At 46.4% G+C, this 20,000-nt stretch overlaps 1 protein-coding gene across 2 annotated transcripts in view; it reads right to left on the reverse strand.

Annotated features, from left to right (window-relative positions):
* prkar1b (protein kinase, cAMP-dependent, regulatory, type I, beta) overlaps positions 1-20,000 on the reverse strand; it is a 118,546-nt gene that overhangs the window by 17,136 nt on the left and 81,410 nt on the right. For both annotated transcript variants that reach the window (XM_083779384.1, XM_083779385.1), the window contains 3 exons: positions 18,688-18,846; positions 5,939-5,999; positions 1,238-1,359 (listed from right to left, as the gene is read on the reverse strand). In XM_083779384.1, the coding sequence (XP_083635510.1) occupies positions 1,238-1,359; positions 5,939-5,999; positions 18,688-18,846 (342 nt within the window). The remainder of the gene's footprint in view (positions 1-1,237; positions 1,360-5,938; positions 6,000-18,687; positions 18,847-20,000) is intronic.

Raw genomic sequence — 20,000 nt, forward strand, 5'->3', positions numbered from 1 at the left:
GTGTAGGAGAGGACAGGAGGAGATAGGGGACAAGGAAAGGAGAGTAGGAGAGGACAGGAGAGAGATGTGGAGAGGATCGGGGACTAGGGACACGGACCAATTTCTATGGGTCACGAAATAAACAAATAGATATTCCATAAATAATAATAATAATAATAATAATAAAGAAGTATAGTGAAAATAGCCGATCTGCTATATTTCCACCAGTTTGGGTCACGGGCAAACATCTAATTTCTCTTTTGGGTCTCAAGCTAAAAGGTTTGGGAACCTGCACTGGTGTAGGAGAGGAAGGAACGGTGGGAGAGGAGGAGAGGAAAGGAGAGGACAAAGGAGGAGGAGAGGAATGGTGGGAAGGAGGGGGGAGGAGGAGGAGGAGGAGGAGGGCTACAGGTGGAGAGGGAGAGCAGGCCAATGGAGGGATAAGGAGCGATACGTCACTCAACAGCCTTGATAAATCCCCCTCCAATTCAGCCGCAACTAGCCAAGCCCTTAGACTGCATGGCCCTGACTGACTGCTCACTGGGGCTATTGTTAAGGATGGAGAGAGAGAGAGAGAGGGTAAAAGAGAGTGGGGTGGGCGGTGCACGGGGGGCACTTTCCAGTGTTGGGGTCCGAGAACGAGGGGACAGGGAAAACGTGGGAAGGGAGGGGGGGACGGGGACGACGACGGGGGGGACGGGACGTGGACAAAACGCCAGCAGATTGCGCCCCTATACCCCCTACACGGGGCCCTCTTGACTTGACCTCGGTGAAAGCCGCGTGGAGTATGGAGTTAATCAAAAGTGTGTTAGGATGACAGGCAGGGGGGCCCTTCATGGAGCTGCACCTTGGGGCCCCCATGCCTCCACAAAGCCCTCCAGTGTGGAGGGGGGGGGGAAACCCCTCACACTCTCTCTCACCCAGGAATAGAGGCCGAGGGCAGTGGTATAGGGGTGTGTGTGTGTGTGTGTGTGTGAGGGGGAGTGGTGGTGGTGGTGGTGGTGGGGGGGGGGGGGGGGGGGGGGTAGCACCGCTTAGTCTGTCTGCTGGTGGCAATAAACTGGGAATCAGTTCCGATCTCTTCTAAGCACGCCGCCGGTGTCTCTGGGATGATGACACGCATGCACCCACCCACCCAGATGCCCAGCTGATGACACACGCATGGCCTCGGGGGCTCGTATGTCAGCGGCCATGTCGCAGGAAGTATGCGAACAGGACACGCACGCACACGCACACACACACGGGCGTGAAGCCATACCTCTGTGATGATGAAGAAGTCATCTCCAGGCTCTCCTTGCACCACTATCTTCTCTCCATCCTCAAACTGAACGGGCTCCAGTGCATCAGCCACCGTCAGACGCTCCCACTTGTCCAGAGACTCTGTGAGAGATAGACAGTTGCACATGCGCACACACACGCACACGCGCACGCACACACACACACACGCACGCGCGCACACGCACACACACAAACACACACACACACACACACACACACACACACACACACACACACACACACACACACACACACACAGCATGTAGTTATGGGCACAAACATACACGTGCATAAAATGTGCATGATATACTATACTTACTAGAGATCAGATACAGATGTGTGTGCGTGCGTGCATGTCTCCTCCAGCAGCCCATTTAGATGGTGGGAACAAGTCCTTCCCACCTCAGGCTAATCCGTTCACTCAACAGGGACTATTAAATCTCTCCTCCTCCTCCCTCTCCTAGAGTCCAAAGACCCTGAAACCAACCCTTCAATCACTAGCCACACCCACATCCAAGGTTTGTGTCTTTGTGGATGTTGCGTTGGGGAGCGTCACGGCGCAGACGATATTACCACCGTGTCAAACTGCGCTCTCTGGCCACAAAGTACAGACTGCGTCCGGGAGAAATCATGGGTAACGTAAACCCAGCGTGGAGACGTGTGAGCGAGACGTGTGATTGTTCGATGGGACGAGCGGGTTTTGGGGACATCCAGCCAAGGTTTGGGAGAGTCTCATTGAGAGTTTGTTGTGTCATTTTAAACGAGTGGAGGGGGGGGGGGGTGTTTTGAAACATTTTAATTAGCGAAGACAAACTCACACATGGATGAATGAACCGTTCGCTGACTTTTACATCCGCATAGGGAATATAGATGAATTACATCAGGTGTCAAGAGTTAGGCCAAGCATCTCAAACTCCATACATGAATTACATCATGGGTGTCAAGAGTTAGGCCAAGCATCTCAAACTCCATACATGAATTACATCATGGGTGTCAAGAGTTAGGCCAAGCATCTCAAACTCCATACATGAATTACATCATGGGTGTCAAGAGTTAGGCCAAGCATCAAACTCCATACATGAATTACATCATGGGTGTCAAGACTCAAGAGTTAGGCTAAGCATCAAACTCCAGAGGCTTGCACATGTATTTCCCCTCGCCCCCCTTGCGGTAATGATTTATGTTTGTCAAATTTGTCAAGTTTGTCAAAAGAACGCTTTTGCAAACCACACGCAGAACTGTCCACCTGGGTCCGCCGCGCGTGTGAATCGGCCCGCTTTGAGAGACGTGACCGTGTGATCTTTTAACCCATTCTGGGCGGGAACCCCTTTTGGGTTGCTTTAGCTATTGAAAAATAGCAGATCTACAAGCTCATAGCTTGTAGGTTTAGCTACTTTTTGAAAAATCTAGAAAATGTGTTACAAATCTTTGAATATATATTCTTTCAGAGCGAACGTTTTTAACTCAGATCTTTGCTTCTAAGGGGTTCCTGGAACAACATATTTTCAGATGGGGGACGGCGGCCAATTACATATAATTCTTGGGGTCCTTGACATGAAATATTGAGCACCACTGATACAGAAAACTGTCAGATTTTTTTTTAGGCCTAAATGGGTTAATTCTCCCTGGGTCGAGATAGAGCCACAGTGGCGACAGCGATCCGACCACATGCTCACAGCCAACGTGGTTAGCACGGGATATTTCTAGAAGCCGTTGGTATTTGCACAAAAACCAAAAAGACAGACGCTTACACATCTTCAGTGGAGGAGAAGAGGGAAAAAAAGATGTTCCAACCGAGAGTTTCCAGCAACTTTTGAACTATTGGTATTTCTATTTCTATACAGAGCAGAGGCATTAATAGACCTCCTATACGGCCTCACAGGAGAGATTGATTTCATCTATAGTCCTTTATATCCGTTTTTCCTAAGACGGATGGTGCAAATAGCTGATCTACAATATCGTAGACTATTTTTAAATTCCTTCTTTTTATATAAATACTGTAAATATAGGGACACCAGGTTAAATGTGGTTAAATGGTGATATTATCAAAGATAAATATCAGACTCTTCCCAAGTCCCTCCCCCCCCCCCCCCCCCCCCATAAAAATGGCACAATCGCCCCATCTCTGTGTTTGCATGGGACAGAATGTATACCGTAGTGACAGCAGTATACTCATACTGGCCTTCTCTTTGTCTGGACAATGATGCACTGTTTTGATCCGAGTAAAGACTTCACAGAGTAATAAAAGTATGCATGCAGGAATCTCTTTTGTGTGGAGCTACGTATTGTCTCCTGATGCTGTTTGGTAAGTGACCCGTGTGTGTGTGTTTGTGTGTGTGTGTGTCTGTGTGTGTGTATGTAGGATTAACTAAGGTGAAGGCTGTGGGGACAGAGGGGTGTCCAGTGTCCAGGGGTGTCTAGCTCCGTCCCAGACGGATGTCTTCTCTCCCCGGCTGTGTGTTTAGGGCGACAGGGGGTCCTGTGTTATAATGTGTGTGTTTAGGGCGACAGGGGGTCCTGTGTTATAATGTGTGTGTTTAGGGCGACAGGGGGTCCTGTGTTATAATGTGTGTGTTTAGGGCGACAGGGGGTCCTGTGTTATAATGTGTGTGTTTAGGGTGACAGGGGGTCCTGTGTTATAATGTGGCAGGTCCTTCAAGAGCTCCGCAGGTAACGTAATCCCCAAATGGACCGAGAAGGGAAAACTAAGTTTCACGCTCTGCGGAGCCTGCGCCCTGCACTGCCACCCCGCTATACAAACCCCACTTCAAACACACACGCATGCACTCACGCACGTGTGTGTGTGTGTGTGTGTGTGTGTGTGTGTGTGTGTGTGTGTGTGTGTGTGTGTGTGTGTGTGTGTGTGTGTGTGTGTGTGGCGCGCGTGCGTGATAGAGAGACAGTGAGTGAGTGAGTGAAAAAGCACCCCCCCCACCCTTTTGCTCGTTGACATCAAGGGCTTGTACCCAATTTCGTGGTTATCGTAGAAATCAAAGACAAACAAAAACACCCCCGCCCGCCTCCTCAAAGAGAGGGGAGTAGGAGAGAGAGAGAGAGAGAGAGAGAGAGAGAGAGGAGTTCAAGAAAAGTAATTTGAAGAGGGAGGTTTCTGTTTGAATACAGGCCTCGTTGGGGTTGTATAAAGACAAAGAGGAGAGAGAGAGAGAGAGAGAGAGCGAGAAAGGGGGATAGACCCTGCTGAGCAGAGAAGGATTTCTAACTCCTGAATGAGTGTGTGTATTGTGGCCTTGTGGGTTTACTTTACACTGCAAGCTAATAACTCTATAGGGGTCATGAGCCTTTATGTACGTACGTACGCCTACAGTATATAGACGCATGCACGCACGAACATACGGACATATATGCACACAGATGCACGCACAGTTTATCCGGGAGCAAAGGAACCAAACACAGAGCGGAAAACAGCCACTTCTGCATGACCGTTCACAGTAGAGTTCTCAAATTTTGCCCGAATCCGACCTTACCCTAGAATAGATGATTAGTCTGGCCGGCCCAGTTAGGGCTCAGGTATATAGCAGACAGTATAGCATTAGAAGTGTTGCCAGCCAACTCCGTCCCCACACTGTGGAGGAATGCCAGGGGCACTATACCATTTCACCTGCTGGGACACTACAGTAATCTATTTATTCTACAAACCTATTTTATACTTTGGCTATGAGAAAGTATAGTAGATCTACAAGCTCAGAGTTGTATACACTTTTTTTCCAAACAAGATTGAAGGTGAAGATTTTCACCTCTACTGAAATGCACGCACACACACACACACACACACACACACACACACACACAGGCCTTACTGTACCATGGGGCGATGAGGGGGAACGCGTGTCTGTGTTTATGTGGGCTAATCTACGTGCTGCTCTCCAGAACTGCTTTGTGGTGTGCAAGCACATGCAAAGTCGATGCAAATGCATACATCCGCCCGCAAATTATGCCGCGCCACGATCTGCAAATGACGGGAAATCACTCGCGATGTCACAGAGTAGTGACGAGTGACGAGTGGTTCTCCACAACCCGCCTGCTCCGAAGTGGCACGTGGGTACGGACGGGCTGGGTCGTCACACACACACACACACACACTCACGCACACACGCACACACGCACACGCCCATGTAAAGCAGACCATATAGAGCCCATATGGGCTCAGTATTATCCAAATACCACCGTGTGTGTGTGAATGCATGCCAGCGTAACAGAGAGAGGATAGCTATAGCTTAGGGTTCTCTGCATACAACCAACAGGTTAGGCCGTGCTTCAGCATCGTCGGTGTAGGAGGATTAGAGGTCTGCACTCTGCACACGCACGCACACACACACACACACACAGGCCTTACTGTACCATGGGGCACCGCGGGGGAACGCGTGTCTGTGTTTATGTGGGCTAATCTATGCACTGCACACGCGCCAACTGTAACTGCTCGCACTCTGCACTTTGTGACCTCGCGTTTCAGCACACGGCCAGCGCACACGTGCACACACACGCATGCACCTCACACCACCACCACGTACTACTCGCCGAATGTGGAAACATGCAATGAAGCGCACATGGGAGTGGATGGTGGCTGCTCACAAATGAACGCATGCGGGGCGCACGGCTGCACGCAAGCGCCCACACGCACACACACACACAGAGCAAATGCATGCACAGACATTAGACTCACCGAGAATGGAGACCTTGCTGAGGAACTCTTCATACATCTTCCTCTTCCTCAGTGTGCTGCCCTGTATAGGGGACAAGGGGAGGGGATTAATCCACAGTTGTTTTCTCAGTGTGTGTGTGTGTGTGTGTGTGTATGTGTGTGTGTGTGTCTGTGTGTGTGTGTGTGTGTGAGAGACAGAGAGAGAGAGAGAGAGAGAAAGAGGGGGGGGTACTTGCATTACTGTACTATACTTACTGTACTTGTGGGGGTCAAATATCTCCACAAATATGAATGTTTCTAAACATGTCCTCACACGTGTAGTAATACAAACGCGTGTGTGTGTGTGTGTGTGTGTGTGTGTGTGTGTGTGTGTGTGTGTGTGTGCGTGCGTGCGTGCGTGCGTGCGTGCGTGCGTGCGTGCGTGCGTGCGTGCGTGTGCGGCCCACCCCACCCACTAAACGGGGGACTTTCCCCATGTGCCTGTGAGCATCAGGTACTTCCTGACAAGTCTAGACCCTATCTGTACTTTTTCAAACACTGTCAAAAGTGTGCAAAAATGTAACCAAATACAACACGGGTCCAATTCTTTATACACTGGGGTCCATTTGGTTAGATCTGCTCAATCCCAGGGATAAATGATCACACAGAGGATCTGTTACATGCAGTGTTCCTCCTATTTAACTCAGAAGAGAGAGAGAGAGAGAGAGAGAGGAGTGAGAAAAAGATGGTCTGCCCCATGTTTGTCCTTTGCATATGGAAATGATATGGTGCTGTAAGGCTTAGTGTTTTAAGTGCCTGGAGTCCCGGCGGCTGCCTCTAATTTCAAACCATATCACATTTTCTCTTAAAAGGGGAGAAATGTTTCCCAAGCAAGCCAGCGCTCAACTCCAAAGTGTAAACAGCTTGATTAAAGGAATTCTCCTCTGCAATCGCCTCCCTCCCTCCCTCCCTCCCGGATAAGTGATTGAGTTGAGTCGTGCACGCTGTGCATGCACGGGCCCCTGTGTGTGTGTGTGTGTGTGTGTGTGTGTGTGTGTGTTTGTGTGTGTGTGTACTGTACACGTACATCGTGGGTGTGTGGGCGTCTGTTTTCCCTTTTGGTTTGTGCTACTCGTGTTTGTTGTTTGCCCCCTGCAGCTAAGAGACAAACACACTCTCTGCCTCCATGCTATATTCTTATAGCGACTATTCTTATCGATTACTTTTTTTCCAGATTCATCGAATGATCTACGAGAAGTGTTTTTTTTTTAAATGTTTTTTTGTGGCTTTCGCCTTTATTTTATATGTTTTATGGAGGGACCCATTTCCTGTAGGCTGACAGGAAATGAGGAGAGAGATGTGGGGGGAAGACATGCAGTAAAGGCCGTCGGGATCGGGAGTCGAACCCGCGGCACACTGCCAGACTGGAATACCAGCCAAGGTGCCTGGACCATTGAGCCATGGTCCAGGCCGACGAGAAGTAATACATTTGTATATAACTGCATTGATTATAGAGAAAATAGCGCCACTCTGCAAAGCGTTGCGAGCTTGTCGATTGGCAATTTTCAGCGAAATAAGCAATTTGCTTTGTTAAATCATCGATGATACAATTTAAACTAAATAACCGATAGGATTGTTGGCTTAACTGTTGCGCGCCTATTACTACTCTCTTGTCTCACGTACTGTTGGTGGTGGCCGGGTGGGTGGGTGGGGTTGACAGAGGGTCTCATAATATAGTCTCCCAATGGGAAGACTCAGACAGGCCTTGCAAAGGGCTTAAAGGCTTATCATGCTTCCAAAGTTCCATGACATGACATTACGTTACATTACACAGCGGACCTGATTCATGACGCTAGGCTGTGTGTGTGTGTGTGTGTGGGGAGGGGGCTCACATATGTCAGGACCATAGGGGTTTTCTAGGGATACATTCTTCAATGGGTGCATGTATGAAGAGAGCTATAGGGGCTTCTATATCTTTGTCGTTATCTTGGTGTTCTGTTTATCTAAACTCGTCCCCTCTCTGCGTTTCTGGAGCCCACCTAAAAAAAATGAATACAGAAAGGGGGGAAAAAAAGGACCTCACACTCTGATGTGAGTGACGCCTTGGGAGGGCACCGGCGCGCACGCACCCCCCCCCCCCCCCCATCCATGTATCACATTCTCCAACTCCTCTTCCACTTCCACTAAGCACCACCGATGACACTTCACTCTTTCCCAGAGATGAGCGTGAGTGTGTGTGCGTGTGTGTTTCTGTCTCTTTGAGGTGGAACCATCAAAGCGTTGTGGTGTGGAGCGGGGCCAGTCTAAACCCAACCTGCACCTCCATAAGCCTTCATCTCCATCCAGAGAGGAGGAGGAACACGTACACACGGTCTCGTGTTCTGTTTGTTTGCTGTGGCCTGTCAACGTGTTAACACCTCCGTCTGTCACCGCACGTGTGTTCAAACGCCAACGAGGGAAACAACAAGGCGGCCATTGTTGTTGGCGTTTTCGTGGGGGGGGAACACAATGGAATGGAGTGGGGGTTTTTTATCAGAGGAAATTACGTTGTTTACTAATCGTTGTCATGGATGTGGTTGTTGTGGGGGGCGGGTTTCACGAGGATGCTTGGCTGCCATCTCCCACGATAAGGTTACGACATTAAACACCCCCTCCCTGCAGCCAACGGACCTCCAGTGTGCATCACAGATGAGGCTAAGGGCGTGCTTCAACGACATCAACTCTAGCAATCCAATTCTGGGCATTTCATAATAGGAAGATATTTGGCAAAAGCATAAGCGAGCGTTCTCCCATTTCACCTAGAACCCGTTGCCCAGGGACACTTCGGAACTCTGACTGAGTGAGCTGAGGGTCAAACCTGCAGCGACCTCCCGATTCTATATGGTACAGAACTATGGAGGTAAATAAATGCTCCTCAGGTTATCTGAACCCAAATTAGACATCTTGAAATGTTTACACAAGCAGTCGAAAAACCATGACTTTTCAATTTAGAATGTGGAACAAAGACAAGCATTCACAGTTTGGTGAAAGTTGTGAACACCACATATTTTAAATGTTTCATTTGATTAATGTGCTGTCGTTCAATACGCCAGACCGGCAACACGTCACCACCAAAACCCCCTCCCGGGGACATCCCCTCCCTCCCAATGTAACCCTCTGCTATTTGAACCAAAATAACAGATATTTTGACTGTACTGTCCAATATTCCTTTCAATTATTCAGAGCATTTCCATTACTACGTTGATGAATTTTCGATGTGTATTTGTTGAGAGAGAATGAGAGATTTGAGACAGACAAAGATTATATAAAAATACACAGACTGGCCTGCGGGCCGTGGCTCAGCGGTCCAGGCACCTTGGCCGGGAGCCCGGGTCTGGCAGTGTGCCGCGGGTTCGACTCCCGATCCCGACGGCCTTTACCCCCATTTCCCGTCAGCCTATACTGTCTGTCCCTCTATAAAATTATATATAAAATAAAGGCGAAAGCCGGAAAAAAAACATTACAAAAATAAAATACCCAGACTACAGAGTAGACACAGACATGTCTGTCCACACACTAGTTGTAGATACGGGAGCGCAGACTGCAGGCCTCTATTAAAGCAAAGCCAAGCCAGCTTGCCAAGTGCTCCTCCATTTCTGCTGTAATGTGTAAGCCCATGTCTGTAGGGAAGAGACAGTGTTTCCTGTATCCATAAGTACAACATACAGTGCAGTGCATGTGATGGATCACCCTGCATCATCCAATTGACTTATCATCCAAGTGATTTATTATATTGCAATGCACATGTGCTGCTGCCATGAATTAATTCATATTGCAAAAAAAAATATTTTAATGACGTTAAAGATTTAGAACACTTTCCTGGGGGTCTTTATGTGTGTAATATGTGACTTTAGATATTTTAGATTTGAGCAGTGAGCCCAGTGTCTCTGATGTCATCGACACTGGGCTCACTTACTTCCTGGACTACATGTTGTCTCAGTAGAGCCTTACACACACCGTCTGCGAACGCCGCACGTCAAAACAGCCGCCTCCGTTATTTTCAATGAACCTATCCCACACCGGCGGCGTCCGACGCGCGTTCACGCCTCGCCTGACGCTCCGATACGCCACCGTTCTATTTTCCAGGCGTTACAACGCGGCAACGCCTGTGCCGCGTCGCTGCGCACCCGGTGTGTGCTGGGCTTAGGACAGCCCTCCCCCTATCCACAAGGAGGAGCAGTGCACCAAAGCATTATGGGAATGGTAGTCCAGGAAGTAAGTGGAGCCCAGTGTCCATGACATCAGAGACACTGGGCTCACTGCTAAAATCTAAAATATCTAAAACCACATAGTAATGACATTTTGAAGATTTAGAACACTTTCCTGGGGGAAAGTATTCCCCCCACACATAAAGACCCACCAGGAAAGTGTTCTAAATCTTCTAAATGTCATTACAATGTATTTTTTTTGCAAAAAGGGTGAAGTGTCCCTTTAAGACATCAAAAATATTCGAGTTGTCCAAATGTTACTTGTTTATCAAATATGTGTGTGTGTGCGTGTGCGTGTGCGTGTGCGTGTGTGTGTGTGTGTATGTATGGGGAGGCGGGGGGGGGGGGGTCACTAAGTAGCAACATACCTCCCCCAGAGCTGCTAACTAAGCAGCTACAGACACATGGCAGTCAGCGAGAGTTTTACTGGAAGAACACAGACGCACACACACTGGTTGTGTGTTGGCCCCGGAGCCGGCCAGAATACCGCACACTTTGTAAAAACAGCTTTACAAATCATTGACAGCGGTAATTAACTGCAGGTCTGCATAATTTAATTCTGCATCACCCTCACGGACCTCCTGTTGGTGGAAGAGCTGGAGGAGAGGAGGAATGAGAGAGAGAGAGAGAGAGAGAGAGAGGGAGAGAGAGAGAGAGAGCATCCTCTAAAAGAAAGGTTACCAGGGCAGGCTGTGCCCTCGGTGAAACTATGCGCTTAAGAGGTGACATGAGTGTTGGCCAGGCTGGTGCCAGCTCTGTGCTGGCTGAGCTCACTGGTATGTGTGTGTGTGCAGGATTTCCTTTTTCTTCTTTCCATTTCTCTGTCTGTGGGTCCAATGGGTCCCACTGCAGCCATAGAGAACCACAGAACACTGTCTGTGGGTCCAATGGGTCCCACTGCAGCCATAGAGAACCACAGAACACTGTCTGTGGGTCCAATGGGTTCCACTGCAGACAGAGAACCACAGAACACTGTCTGTGGGTCCAATGGGTTCCACTGCAGCCATAGAGAACCACAGAACACTGTCTGTGGGTCCAATGGGTCCCACTGCAGCCATGGAGAACCACAGAACACTGTCTGTGGGTCCAATGGGTCCCACTGCAGCCATGGAGAACCACAGAACACTGTCTGTGGGTCCAATGGGTCCCACTGCAGACAGAGAACCACAGAACACTGTCTGTGGGTCCAATGGGTCCCACTGCAGCCATGGAGAACCACAGAACACTGTCTGTGGGTCCAATGGGTCCCACTGCAGCCACAGAGAACCACAGAACACTGTCTGTGGGTCCAATGGGTCCCACTGCAGACAGAGAACCACAGAACACTGTCTGTGGGTCCAATGGGTCCCACTGCAGACAGAGAACCACAGAACACTGTCTGTGGGTCCAATGGGTTCCACTGCAGACAGAGAACCACAGAACACTGTCTGTGGGTCCAAAGGGTTCCACTGCAGACAGAGAACCACAGAACACTGTCTGTGGGTCCAAAGGGTTCCACTGCAGCCATAGAGAACCACAGAACACTGTCTGTGGGTCCAAAGGGTTCCACTGCAGACAGAGAACCACATAACACTGTCTGTGGGTCCAATGGGTTCCACTGCATTTATAGCATAAAATGTGGCTTTAGTTTTTACGCAGGCACGCACGCACGCACACAGACAGACAGACAGACAGACAGACAGACAGACAGACAGACAGACAGACAGACAGACAGACAGACAGACAGACAGACAGACAGACAGACAGACAGACAGACAGACAGACAGACAGACAGACAGACACACACACACACACAGAGGAGCGATGACTAATTACAAAACGGTGGGATACGCTGTGTGTGTGTGTGTGTGTGTGTGTGTGTGTGTGTGTGTGAGACAGCTAGAGCAGAGCTCCCCATGTTCACAGTTTAAACATTTAGACATTCCTCCTAGATAAGCTCCGGGATGGAGGTATTAGTAGACGTCCTCGCTCCGCTCTGCTCTGCCCTTCCATACCCCTCCCTCCCTCCCTCCAGGCACAGTGGGAGAGACGGAGACAAGAGCTACAGGAGCACACGTGTGTGTGTGTGTGTGTGTGTGTGTGTGTGTGTGTGTGTGTGTGTGTGTGTGTGTGTGTGTGTGTGTGTGTGTGTGTGTGTATGTGTGTGTGTGTGTATGTGTGTGTATGTGTGTGTGTGTGTGTGTGTGTGTGTGTGTGTGTGTTTGTGTGTGTGTGTGTGTGTGATTTCCACTGAACCCTAAGAGGGAGTGCACGCCCACGGATACGGGTGTGCACGCGCACGGATACGGGTGTCTTTTTTTTACGATACTAAAGTGCCCGCGATAATACACTATCCAGTACTCCGGATATGGAAATAGCCAGATCTAGCCGGATCTGGCCTATAGTCTGAACCGGATACGGTGTTTCAGAGGTTTCAGAGGCGGGACAAAAGCGCAGACTTGATTAAACGGCGATAAAACAATAACTTGTTACTCGGAGCAGTCGGGACGCACACAATGTGACTAGGAATGGGACATGTCCCCCCCGTCCCCCCATCATTTGCGCCCCTGTTTGTATTACTTTACGTGAGGGACACATGTATTTGAGAAACGGACATTCTGAGGACAATATTGTTATTGTAATATTGAGGAAGGGTTGTTTTATGGTGAAACATGAGTTTTACAGTTACACTTCAGTCTAGAATCAGGTTGGAGTTAGAGCTGTGCTTGTAGAGGGGCTATTTATGACACCAGCACATGTGCAACTAAACTGAACTCAGGCTTTGGGGTTAGGGTTAGGCTTTTTATAGAGTGCGAGCGTGTTTGAACTTGTTTTCTGATGTTATTTGATGCCATTTGTTGTTAATTTTATTGTTAGGTTTTTTTACTTACAGTTTTCATTCATTAGTCTTTACTGTATCTTGTTGCTTTCATCTTGTTTTGTAAAGCACTTTGTAACCCTGTTTTGAAAATCTCTTCATACAGTAAATACATTTTATTATTATTATTATTATTATTATTATTATTATCATAATATTATGAAAGAAATAGATATTTTTGGGTCTTTTTTTCCTTTATTGGTAGATATACAGTAGCTTGACAGGAAACGGGGAGAGAGACACAGCAAAGTTCGCCGCGACACCCTGTCATTCTGGATTACCAGCCAAGGTGCCTTGGCCCCACAAGTAGTAATGTGTGTGTGCGTGCGACGTGTGTGTGTGTGTGTGTGTGTGTGTGTGTGCGTGTGTCTCATGTTTGAGTCTGTGATAGAGATCTGGATGAAGAGTATTTAAGGAGCGCAGAGAGGTTGAGTGGGGGGGGGGGGGGCATGGCGTGGGGGGGAGGACGCCAGGAGAAATGATCATGGGTGACAGACCACCAGTGTTGCGAGCGGCGTTGCGTGTAACGTAAATGTAGGATGGCAAGGCGGACACGGTCGCACAAAACCTCTCCAGAAGTTCAACGAGATCTTTGGCCTTCGCTCTCTCCCACTGATGGGCGGCGCGCATAAATACAATTTCACGATTATAGCATGAAGATAAACAAGGGATTCCCGTGAATCTATTTTGTATTTCCCACTGAACCCAATAATACCGGGAAAGCACCGGTGTCATTATAGCCGCTGCGAGCTTGTATACAACTGCAATTTTTTGAAAGATTTTTTGAAAGATCTTGCAAGTGTTTGAACTACTGATTTAGAAGGCACATTCCGTACGTAGGACGTCTGGAAACGTCATAGGGAATCGAATCGTCGGGTGCATATGACGTCTGCATTTTTTCCTTTTTTTATTTTTCAGTTCTACTTTCGGCCACCGTATGCTACACTCTCGGCTCATGTTAGCTTACCGTTGATTTAGCCGTTAGCGCGGCAGAAAGAATGCCTCGTCTCTCCTAATCCAGGGCGCTCTCCGTGGTCTTGAGCTGACGGATATACTAGTGCTTCATTTCTGCTCCTCATCTGTCTCTCCCGCAAAATATGAACGCTTTTTGGATCATATATCGTATAAATTATGGCTCTGGACCCTGCAGGGTCCACCAGGGCTCTGTACTTGATCTGCTCTTTTTCCCCCTTCTACACCAAATCTCCCGAAAACAATAATGGAAAAAGTACTCATTTTTCTTAACGAAGTAAAAGTATCAGTACCACAATGTAGAAATACGTAAGTAAAAGTCTGGTATTTAGAATTGTCTTGAGTAAAAGTACAAAGGTATTGGCATCAAAATATAGTTAAAGTACCAAAAGTACTCATTATGCAGAATGTACCATTTCAAGTTTTCAGAATGTAAACCAAATCTTTTGAAAATCTTTTGAAAATGGCCGAAAGATATCTTCTAGACCAGCCATTTTCATGAATGTTCACCCCAGAAATGTACTGCAGCACATAATGTGCTTTCACGTCACTGCAATAATGATATTGTGTGTGTTATGTTATTGCTATTCCAGCCTCTACGGTGTACATTTTATATTGCACATTGTACTGTATATTTTAAAATTTCTATCTTGTAGGTATAATTTTTTGTATATATTGAGTAAATAATTTTAACAGTTTCTGTAATTGTTGCCTCGGGGTATAATGCACCAAACTCACAAAATTCTGCGTATGTGTGTCAACATACCAGGAAGAAAATCATAAAGAAGAAAAGGCATTCTGCTACTGATATAGACGTCAGTGCATAACTCAAATATATTGGCACTACTTTACAGTGACAGTTTCATTTCGTAACAACTGCTCTCTGTCAGAATGCAATAAGCGTTCGCTGTTACTGTGGCAAGTAAAGGCCCCCTGCAGCCAATTATACTTTACCTTCATTTTCCAGCCAAACCGCATGCAGGCTTGTGGTTAGCCCATTTTGGGCAGGAACCCCTTTTGGTGTTACCATTATGCTATGCTTTAGCTATTGAAAAATAGCAGATCTACAAGCTCATAGCGCGCCACCGAGTGGCCGAGCTTGTAGGTCTGCTATTTTTGAAAAATCGAAGAACGACTGACATAGAAACATACAGTAGCTTTTTCAGAAAACTGTCAGGATGTAGAAGACATTTCTTTAATCTGATCTCAGGATCAAAATGGGTTAGAGAGAGTACTGTGCACAGCAACGCTATCATGGCACCCAGGCAGACATGCAGGCTGATCCTCTCAGAGCCGAGGTTAGAACTTTCACCTTGAGATCTGGAGGCAGGCCTCATTAGACTAGTGGTTTCTCAAACTTTTACATTTTCAAGGATCCCCATTTTTATAATGGATTATTATGGGCCCACACACAGACCCCATTTGAGTTAGGGAATTTTAGCAATATAGTTGGACCATCTGTGAAAAAATTTACCGCCAATAGCTTTCTTCACCAATGTGTTCTTATAGGTGTCTAGAATCACCTCTCAATTTTTTCAAACTCAATTCCTCGTGGAAAATTCTGGGGAGCCAATCAAAGTTGAGGAGTTAAGGAGGCTTGGGTGAAAAATATGAAAGTCTAAAATTAACTTGTGAGGTGTCTAACTAGGGGTTTTAAGGGGTGCTGAATCCATTACAACCATTATTTTTTTAGTAAAAATGTCTCCCTGGCCATATAATATTGGTATATTGGTTATTAAGCTGTAATGTACAGCACACAGTGTATAATCAATGGTAGGGGATTGGGGTGTTGTTGAATTGATTCTATTCTGAAAATAAAAGAAGAAAATATTGCTAAACACTTGATAAGAGTGTACACCTACTGTGCACATGCTCAGTGGATACACTCTCTGCTTAAGGAGCCCCGAGGGCTTGTAAAAACTCATTCCCTGCCAATGATGTCTTTTGACGACTGTTTTTAGTAAGCCCACAGCGCCAATGACGTCTTTTGACGTCTCTTTAAACAAATAAAATAAAAAAGATAAATACATAAATAAATTCGAATTCACAAAAAAACAGGAGATAATGCGATCCAAAGATTTACTGCTCCAGTCACTTCAATGTTAAATAATAAACGGACTTGTTTTACCAAGTGTTTTTGAGTGAAACATGCTATTTTCAAACATCAAACAACAAATGTCAACGAGGTCGTGATGACCTCGTTGACATTTGTGAAACCACATCTGAAAAACCTCAGTGATTAGCGAAATGTACACCTACTGTGCACATGCTCAGTGGGATACACTGTCTGCATGTGGGGAAGGAGCAGGAGTGTTGCATCCTGGAAAACAACATGGAAGAGGATTCTGTAGCTTGTGGCTTAAGGTGCTTATCTGTGGTGGTCCTGATATTCAAAAGCTCTTAAAAGTCACCCATAAAGGCTATGCACATATTGCGTCTCTTTCTGAGAGTCTGGATGATGCAGCATTAATCAAAAGACTACATGAGGACTGGAACAACGGAGATTACCCCAAATTAAGATACCATTTGGAATGCAGAACCAAGCTATCCAATCCTGTAAGAAGCATATCTATATATAACTCTGCAAGACGGACCAAGCCGAGACAGCCATAGACGTTTTTCTTGACATCCAAGCCCAGAAAGATGCCATCATCACAGCCGGCTGTGAAATCTTCAAAATCATGTACCACGGGAAACCACCAAAGGACTTGGGGGACTTGAGATTTGAGACCTTCAGCAAGCATGCTGCTGCTGGGAAGATCATACCAGAGAAACTGCAGCTGCAGCACAACATTCTCTCCGGGCATATCTCCAAACCAGAGACTGGCTACTGCTACAAAGTCCATCACTGGATGTCCTTGACTACGGGTGGAAACTGGGAGGAGAAGGCTATGCACCAGTCCCTACCACAGACCCCATTGCCCCAGACTATATACTGAAATTAATCAGCTGCAACTGTGAGGGAGACTGTAGTACACGCAGGTGCTGCTGTAAAAAACAGGGGGTCAAGTGTATATCTGCTTGTGGCAAGTGTAATGGAGGATGCAAGAACATCAACCAGGAAGACGAGATAAGGAGTGAGGAAGATGAGGAGTTGGCTGAGTAACACCCGGTTGACACCAGGTTTCATCAATACTGCACATTTCTGATTTACATTTTTCTTGCAGTATGTAATAAAATATGTTCTTATGGAAAATGAGTTGTTTTTTTTACTCAAAAATAATGGTTGGAATAGATTCAGCACCCCTGAAACACCCTAGTTAGTCACAAGTAATCTTTAGACCCAAGCCGGGCTCCTTAAGTCCCCACATGCAGACAGTGTATCCACTGAGCATGTGCACAGTAGGTGTACACTCTTATCAAGTGTTTAGCAATATTTTCTTCTTTTATTTTCAGAATAGAATCAATTCAACAACAACCCAATCCCCTACCATTGATTATACACTGTGTGCTGTACATTACAGCTTAATAACCAATATACCAATATTATATGGCCAGGGAGACATTTTTACTAAAAAATAATGGTTGGAATGGATTCAGCACCCCTGAAAACCCCTAGTTAGACACCTCACAAGTTAATTTTATACTTTCATATTTTTCACCCAAGCCTCCTTAACTCCTCAACTTTGATTGGCTCCCCAGAATTTTCCACGAGGAATTGGGTTTGAAATGAGAGGTGATTCTAGACACCTATAAGAACACATTGGTGAAGAAAGCTATTGGCGGTAAAAATTTTCACAGATGGTCCAACTATATTGCTAAAATTCCCTAACTATAATGATTTATCTCTGGGACCCAAATCGACACTGTAAAATCATCAGTGTTCATTTAATATCTATATACATTTGAGACGGTAGCGGTAAGTTGTGAGCGCACACTGCACAGTTCAGTTGGGCAATTCATAGTCTGTAAATGCATAAATTATGTAATGTAAAACATGCTGTAATTGCAACTGTCTTATAAACCCATGAGGGTTGGGCACAAGGTGTGCATGACACGAAAATAAATAAACAAACAACAAACATAGTCCGCGACGCGACAGAGCCTACACCTCTGCGTTTTCAACACAGCTCTGTGGTTTCCCTTCCCGTGATGCGATGGCCCAAGAATATACGCGGACAGCGGACACACGATATTCACATAGATTCAAAAGATAAAGTGTGTGTGTGTGTGTGTGTGTGTGTCTCACTGAGATACAGACATAACACGTGGCGTTATGACCCGTCGCTTCTGCAGTACAAATGAATACGGCGCAAATGAATACGAAACATCTTGACATTACTGATCCGTAACGGTCTATTTAGTTCCTAACTATCAATCATTCAGCTGGGGGGACCCCCTGGAACCCCTTCAAAGAGAACTCGGGAATTTGAGCCTTTGGCTCTGGAAGAGCCAGACTGATGCCCTGTATACTTCCATAGCAGATCACCAGAGCAGAGAGGGAGAGAGAGAGAGAGAGAGAGAGAGAGAGAGAGAGTGCTGACAAAATAGTTTAATTCAAGTGAAGTGGGCGTGTCAGTGTAGTGGGCGTGTCAGTGTAGTGGGCGTGTCAGTGGGGATAACATTTAGCCTAATACTGTTTCAGGAGGAGCTAAACGTTTAAAACTCCACTACTTTATTGTGTGAATATTGTGCCATAACAAATGTACATATAGCACCAGAGGTTGCTATACAAATGATATTTAAAAATAAAGGCTTATTGGAGATGCTCGTACCATGAGGATGCGCCGGTAGCTGTCTCGGTCAATGCCCCACAGTTTGAGGTCGGTCTTAGCCTTGACAGTGGCAGCTCTGGGGGTCCCGTAGATGAGGGCCAGCTCTCCAAAACTACCCCCCTCTCCGATGCTGGTCACCCACTCACCATTCACGTACACCTGCAAGAACAAGAACAAGGGACACACAATTCAACCAAGACAATCCTACTAAACAATACATTACCAGTAAGACGCCCTGAGGGTGCAAGGCCGCTTTCGGGGCCAGGTAGGGCGACAAATGTGTGCTAATTAGTAAGGGCAGGCGGGGCCTCGGCCATCCCAGTTAGGGCCCAGGTAGGGCCGTGCCTTCATTTTCGCGCCTTCCCTTTTTTTCTTCTAACTATTTGATCAGCCCCAAAACATTGCGTTTATTGTCATGATTTGTCACAACAAGAGTTGGCTTTGTCCGAGGCTTAAAATCTCTGCCAGGATGGGGGGGGGGGGGGGGGGAGGGCTATGCTAAAGGATGCTTATTACTAATTCCAAATGGACCGCAAATCAGTCTGGGAATTTTATCTGTCCAAATCGACATCAACATAATGAGGAAGTTAGAGCATGCAAACCGAAGGGCGTTAGCCAGCTGAAAGTAATACAAACTACATGATAGGACAAGTCGTCAAGCTCTGTACAATGTTGTCCTGCACGTGCTGCTGAAATTATCTCACATTTCAACAGTACAAGAAACCGAGGAGACAGAAGAATATACATGTCCAAGTCAGCTTTTATATAAAATAAATGCTTTTGTAAAATAATCCTCCAACTTAACAAAGTGCAGAATTCACTGAACGTAGGCTCAGTAATTGAAGTGCACAACGCAAGTTAAGTAGAGTAATCATTCACAATGTGCTGCTTGTGCAGAATGATTGGAAAACTATATTTAATAGGACAAAATAATACATGTTTGTGAATGACCCGTGTCACAATAAAACACTAAACTTTCATAATGATATGCTTCAACTTTTATTTCATGCCTGTGAGCATTTTTGCAGTGAATGTTTGTTTGACATAATAATCCCGTACTCGGGTAGGGTTGGGACACCATATTCGTCAAGATGTCTGACCACACTGCAGGCTGCTGCATGTTTTCTATTCAAATATTTGTTTTTTATTGAGGCAGCAGTTGTAAAAATGTATTCAGAATTACACATTTGTCCTCGTTTTAGAGTTAGAAACAAACAGACAAAACAAAAAGACAAGTACAAAACAACAATAAAAGGCATTGTATACAACTATCCCTGTATCGCGCCCACCCAACGCGACACATCGGCCTAGCC

The sequence above is a fragment of the Protomyctophum parallelum genome (genome assembly GCF_964188405.1).
Source record: "Protomyctophum parallelum genome assembly, chromosome: 13".
Taxonomy (NCBI): Eukaryota; Metazoa; Chordata; class Actinopteri; order Myctophiformes; family Myctophidae; genus Protomyctophum; species Protomyctophum parallelum.